Genomic DNA, 6,057 nt, shown 5'->3' with positions numbered 1-6,057 from the left:
GCTGCCAGCGCTCGCGGCGCCGCCGGTGCGGAGGAAGGCGCGCGCCCCGGCCCCCGCCGCGCCCCCGGGGCTCCGCGGCGGCAAATGGTGGGGCCGGACGATGCCGGAGCTCCGGGCGGCGCAGCCGTGCTTCCCGCGGGCCGGCAAGAGGCGGCGGAGGAGGAGGCGGCGGAGGAGGAGGAGGACGGGGAGCGGGATGGGAGCCGGGGCTCGAGCCGGCGGAGCGGCGGGCCCGGGCAGGAGCGGCTGCTGCAGCGGTACCTGGCGGCGCTCGGCCCCGCCGCGGCGGCGAGTGGGAAGCGCTGCCTGGAGAAGCCCGCGAACGGAGCCGCCTGCGCCGTGGGCCCCTGCGGGAGGATGACCAACGGGGACGTCGGCTTCCTGCTGCCGCCGCAGGAACCGCCGCCACCCCCTCGGGCAAGACGGGATGAGCCGGGGCCGGAGGAGGAGGAAGCGAAACTGCAGAACGGGGGCTTCCTTCCCTGCCCGGCGGGAGGCGTCCCTTTGGGAACCGCCTTGGAAGAGCCGCTGAGGAGCTGCCGGCTGCGGAGCGAGGCGGAGCGGCTCAGGGGGGCGGCGGCCGAGAGTCCCTCGCCGCCCCGCAGCCCAGGGGGCGACGCCGGCAGCCGGGCGCTCGCCGCCCCCTGCGCGCGGACCTGCCGGGACCGGGCAGAGCCCGCTGCCCTGCCCCCGGCGCCCCTCGGCTTCACGGACGTGAACCTGAACTCCCGCAACACGTACGAGGTGAGCCGCCGCCGCAGCGCCCCGGAACACCTGCCCCACGGAGGCACCGCGCCCGCCGAGCCGGCCCCGCCGCCGCAAGAGCCCGCGGAGAGGGCCCGGCACCGGGTCGGCATCGCCGGCGCCGGCAGCAGCTTCGCCGAGTTCTTCACCAGGTAAAGGAGCCGGCGGCGGGGCCGGTGAGGCCGTCCCCGGCAGAGCCGGGGGCGAGGGGATGCGGGTCTGCCGGCCGGGTCACGGGCGGCCGTGCGCCGCTGTGCAGGAGCGGGGCTCGGGTCAGCAGGGTCTTACTGCGGGGCTGCCACCCTCACGGGCTCTTTCGGTAGCAAGCAGGTACTTTTAGGGCAGGATAGAGGCTTTGGACGTGACAATAAGATGATAAAGGCCCTTTTACTACTACGGACTACGTGGACTTCAAACTGGAATTTGCTTCCTGTACCAGGGCATATCTATCGCTGTCTGAACGATCATAGTGGTTGGTACTCATTAAACCGCTTGGAGAGTAAAGTGAAAGTTGTTGGTGTTGGAAACGCCTTTCAAATCGTCGTGGAAGTTGCCAAGTGTTATAAAGCGTTTCCTACTTGTTGACGGTGCAGATAGAGTTTACTTGTTTAGTTCTGAGTGTGGTGTTGAAAACTTCAAGGACTATGCTTTGTGCTTTCAGTTGACTTCTGTTAAGTTTCTAGCACAAAACCGAAAGCTGTGGGACATCCAGAGATCGCCTAGGATCTCTGTCGCATTACTCACTCTTTAGCATGCTACACAAGAGGTATAGCTGGACCATAATAATTTATAGCATATTCTATATTACCTTTATTATGTTTGAAGTGAGGAATTTAATTTCCAGCAGTTTTAAGTCTCCCAAACTGAGGGGTTATAGTTGTTGTTCAAGTCACTCTGATAGGACAGTAGGTCTCTAAGTGTTTTAAGATGACAGAATAAGATTACTTTATTAACTGAAGAATTGAGATGGGAGAGGTTTGATCTCAAAGTGGGATCCCAAATTGAGAAATGGGCTCCCTCTGCCAACTCTCAGAAAAGGGGGAGATGGTTTCTTGAGGATAAGGATAGTAGCAGTTGAAGAATGAGTTTGGTGCACCCACTTTGTTTCAGGGATGGACTGAGAGATTCCTGCTATTCCTACTATTCCATATTAGTGTTCTTCCGTGCCATGCTTTTTTTCTTTTTCCTCGTGTTATGTGGACTGCAGTAGATTGTATGAGAGTAGCTCAGCTGGTTGGAGAATGGTGCTAATAAGGCCAAGGCTGTGAATTCAGTCCCTATCTGAGACATTCACTTAAAGAGTTGGACTCGATGATCCTTGTAGGTCCCTTCCAAGTCAGAATATTCTGTGATATTACCTTCATTTTGCCTCACTACTTGAACACATCGATCAGTAACATTTGTATTGTTGCTTTTTGCCCCAAATCAATAACTGATTGAAATTCTGCAGCATTTTCCTCATAGATTCTGTGGTTTAGCCCCAGGTGGTAACTAAGCACGACATAGCTTCTCGTTTTCCACCCCCTTCACCCCTGGCCCCACTGAAATGGGAAGAAGAAAGTAAAACTTGTAGGTCAAGATAAGAAAAATATGGTAATTTAAGCAAAGTGAAATATATTTATAATAGTAATAATAATGATAATATAAAGAAAAACCCAAGTTATGCACAACACAATTGCACACTAGCCATTGATTAATGCCAGACCCTTTCCCTGCACACTGATCAGTCCCTTCTGGGTAACTCTCCCAGTTTATGTTCTGGGCATTAGGTTTTTATAGTGTGGAATCCTTTTGGTCAGTTTGGATCACCTGTCCCAGCTATACTCCCTCTCAGCTTTTTGTGTACTTCCTCACTGGCAGAGCATGAGACACAGTCCTTGACTTAGGATAGGCACAACTTAGCAACAAACAAAACATCAGTGTGTTATCAACATTGTTCCGGTACTGAATCCAAAACAGCTCTGTACCAGCTGCTGGGAAGAAATTAACTCTATCCCAGATAAAACCAGGACAATAGAAAAGTTTGAACTTGGTGTGCAGTAGAAGTTGTCAATATACATTGATATTTGCTGGAGTTAGTAAAGGCTCGGGTAATAGATGAAAAAGTGTAATTGCTCCTGTCCTGACAAAAGCTGTAGTACAGACACCTCAGTGGAAGAGTGGCTCTCAGCAAATCCCATTTCACAGTGCCTGACTGGCTCAGCTGGCTGTGCCTCTGGTGCATTTGGCCTGGTGAGCAATACTGGCTAGCTTCAGTTCTGCCTGTACCTTCATAAAAGAGCCTTAGTTACAGCTGATTTAATCTCATCAGCCAAAATGAGATTGACTACTGAAAACTTCCAGTGATTTTCTTTAAAAATGAATTCAAACTTGTCTTGCTTGATAGATTTGTCTCTAGATAAATAAATACTAGAGTGGTGATATCCATTATGATGAGTGGTAATAAAACTTTTACAACTTTTTCAGAAGTTAGTTCTTGTCTTCTTAACCTATATTTCAAAAGCTTAGACTTCTCACTTTTGTTTTAAACTGTCCAGATTCATTCAAAACTGACAGTTGCCAATGTAAGTGGGTTATCCTGTAGTTCTTTAAAAGAGGATGTCAGTAATGAGTACTGAAATGGTACAAAAATTGTCCTGTATTTGAATGTTTGTGGCAATTCTGCTTCCTTGTGAAGTTCTCAGGAGAAGGTTGCTTGTATTTTTGAATGTGCACAGGCTCATAAATCATGTTGCTTCCCAGAGTTTGAGTTGTACCAAGTAGCTGTGTACCTGAGAGAGAGCAACTCATTTGTGTTTTGTCAGTGTGTAGCTGCTCCCACAATGTAAAAAAAAAAACCAAAAAACAAAAAACAAAAACAAAAACAAAAACAAAAAACCAAAAAAACAACAAAAAAACCAACCAAACAAACCAAAAGGTACTGGATGTGCTACACCAGTAGCCCAGCAACCCAGAGTATCTTATGTAGGATGTTTTGTGCTTGTAATGCTCTTTGTTGAGTTTGCAAACTGTCTAAAATTTGGTATTTGCCATTGTGTTTTTCTAATAGCCATAATTGTATGGAAATTACTCTAAAAGCTGGACATTTCTTGCAGATACTTAATAAAGAGAAGGCAAAGGGGAAGTCCTGCTGCCTTCAGCTTTACTGTTGTAATTGCTGTGACCGAACAGTTTGATCAGACAGATCTGGGTTAGGAGTCTGCTGCTTCCAGCTGTTCCAGCTTGTTCCCAGCTCCTCAGTTATCAGATTAACCTGCTTCATAGTTCTTTGAAATAATCCATGTTAATTGTCTGTCTTCATTCACTGAACCAGAGATAAAACTGAAGAGGTGAGGTGGTGGAAAAAGCCAGCAGCTGTCATCAGATGCATCTTATCCAAACTCTGTGACAGGGAGAGTGGCTGTGCCCTTGAGATTGTCATTAACAATTCCTTTAAGATCCTTAAGTTTGGTGACTAGTACCTTTTTTTCAGGTAAGTATTAGGTATGATACATGGCCCAGGGATCTTTAGTTGTATTTGTGCCAAATCATTAAGCCTGTCAAATCAATACTAACAACTTCTAACAGAAAAATAATTGGTTTTGCTCTACATCTTGTTTCTCTTCACATGTGAAATGGGATGCCACAGTAGATCGGTATGTGGAACAGAGTGCCATGGCAAGGAAAATTGCATGGCTATGGTCCCTTGTGTCCACTATGCTACTGTCTTGGTCAGAGCAGTAAATGGCTTCTTGGAAGTCACCTGTCACTGCTTTGTAGTCCTGTGTATGATTCATAATGCAGTCATATACAGGCATTGTTCTCATGGTTTGTGGTCTTACATAGCAGCTTACAAGGGCAATGCTCTGTTCTTGGGTTACTGGATCACTGCTGGGTGCAGAATGGCTCAGTGAGCAGGAACATTGCATGGACAGTTGAATTAAAGCCATGATTATTACCTTGACTACACTATGCTCCAAATGTGTGGCTTTGGGGGACAGAGCAAAACAGTAAACCAAAAAGGTCAAGCAGCAGCAAGTAATCTGGGGCTGAGATAAAGACTCTATTCTGAACCTCTTCTAAAGATGAGTTCTACTTGATAGTTCTGTAGGTCGGTACCAGGCATCTTTTCAGCTTGTGTAGATATTGTACTTTTCTGAATTGTGTATTTGCTAGACAAATTTAGGTATCTGGTAGTTGGCAAAGTTCCTTATTCCTTGATTCAAAGCTCACTGTTGACAACAGTGATATTTGCTTTTTTATTAGCAAAGCACCATTTTCCCAAATACTTGTGTTCCAATGTACACCTAAGATTCACAATGAGATTAATTCATAACTGCCACTTATAGGTCTTTGGAGTGTGCTGTGAGAAATAGGTGTAAGGGGTTATAAGCATGTATGGCTAGTTGGCACACATTCTTATGGAAGCTGTCTTTAGTCTCATACTTACTTCCTTCATTGCCCAGAGAGATTGTGTTTGTTGTCCAGAAGTTTTGAAAAATATCCACTTGAGGAGATGATGGAATGTCGAAAGAAGTCAGTATTTGTAGGCACAAAGCACTAAGAAATCACTGAAGCTCACATCTTTGTCTCTCATTGTAAACACAGCCTTGTGGTTCCATGAGTAGTAGCTTCAAAAGCTGCTAATCTTCTTGCCTTTGCAGATGTCCTTGGCTGAGACTGGAGGGTTGCAGGGAGGTTCACTGGGTATTGCTACTCAGTACACAGTGGCATCTCTAGCTATGTAGTCTATATTTCAGTTTATTACTAAGTACCACTTGCAGCTTGTTGCACTACCTAGGCATCTACCTAGGTGGGTCTTGTGAAGGTTTAGTACCAGAATCAACATTTGTCTTAGAGAAAAGCTCTGCATACATAAATCATAATTAAATTTCAGGGGATGTACTGTGCACCAATGGAGAAGAAATATGTTTAGTGGACTTTTGATCAAAAATGGATCAAGTGGGAATGGGCTGTCCTAGTTGTGACAGGTCTTCTAAACCTTCCGTTCATGTAAAGATAAGAAAACAGATTGATGGTGTCACTTCACAGTGCTGAATTTCTATTCTGCTATTGCCTGTGCCTATATCTTGATCAGATCTTACTGAAAAAACCTGTGTGTTTTATTTTTGATTTTGATGTTGTTTTTACATTGTCCAGATTAAAACAAACCACATGAAAAAAGGTACAGCTATACCGTCAATATATTGGAAAGATAATTAGAGAGAAGAGTTAAGAGAGTACATAAAACCCTTCCCCAAGAAACCATGAGGGCACCCTTCTCCCTTCTGTTTTTGGGTGCAGTTGTTTCTGCTCTCTGTAAGTAATTTTGTA

At 46.4% G+C, this 6,057-nt stretch overlaps 1 protein-coding gene across 3 annotated transcripts in view; it reads left to right on the top strand.

Moving 5' to 3' along the window:
- The first annotated feature begins 6 nt into the window (after nucleotides 1–6).
- Nucleotides 7–6,057, top strand: part of TBC1D12 (TBC1 domain family member 12) — a 40,993-nt gene continuing 34,942 nt past the window's right edge. For all 3 annotated transcript variants that reach the window (XM_041461346.1, XM_041461347.1, XM_041461345.1), the window contains exon 1: nucleotides 7–896. In XM_041461346.1, the coding sequence (XP_041317280.1) occupies nucleotides 85–896 (812 nt within the window). In that variant the 5' untranslated portion in view covers nucleotides 7–84. The remainder of the gene's footprint in view (nucleotides 897–6,057) is intronic.

The sequence above is a fragment of the Pyrgilauda ruficollis genome, unplaced genomic scaffold, assembly GCF_017590135.1.
Source record: "Pyrgilauda ruficollis isolate IOZ18807 unplaced genomic scaffold, ASM1759013v1 scaffold15, whole genome shotgun sequence".
Taxonomy (NCBI): Eukaryota; Metazoa; Chordata; class Aves; order Passeriformes; family Passeridae; genus Pyrgilauda; species Pyrgilauda ruficollis.
This window is presented reverse-complemented; position numbering and strand designations above follow the sequence as displayed.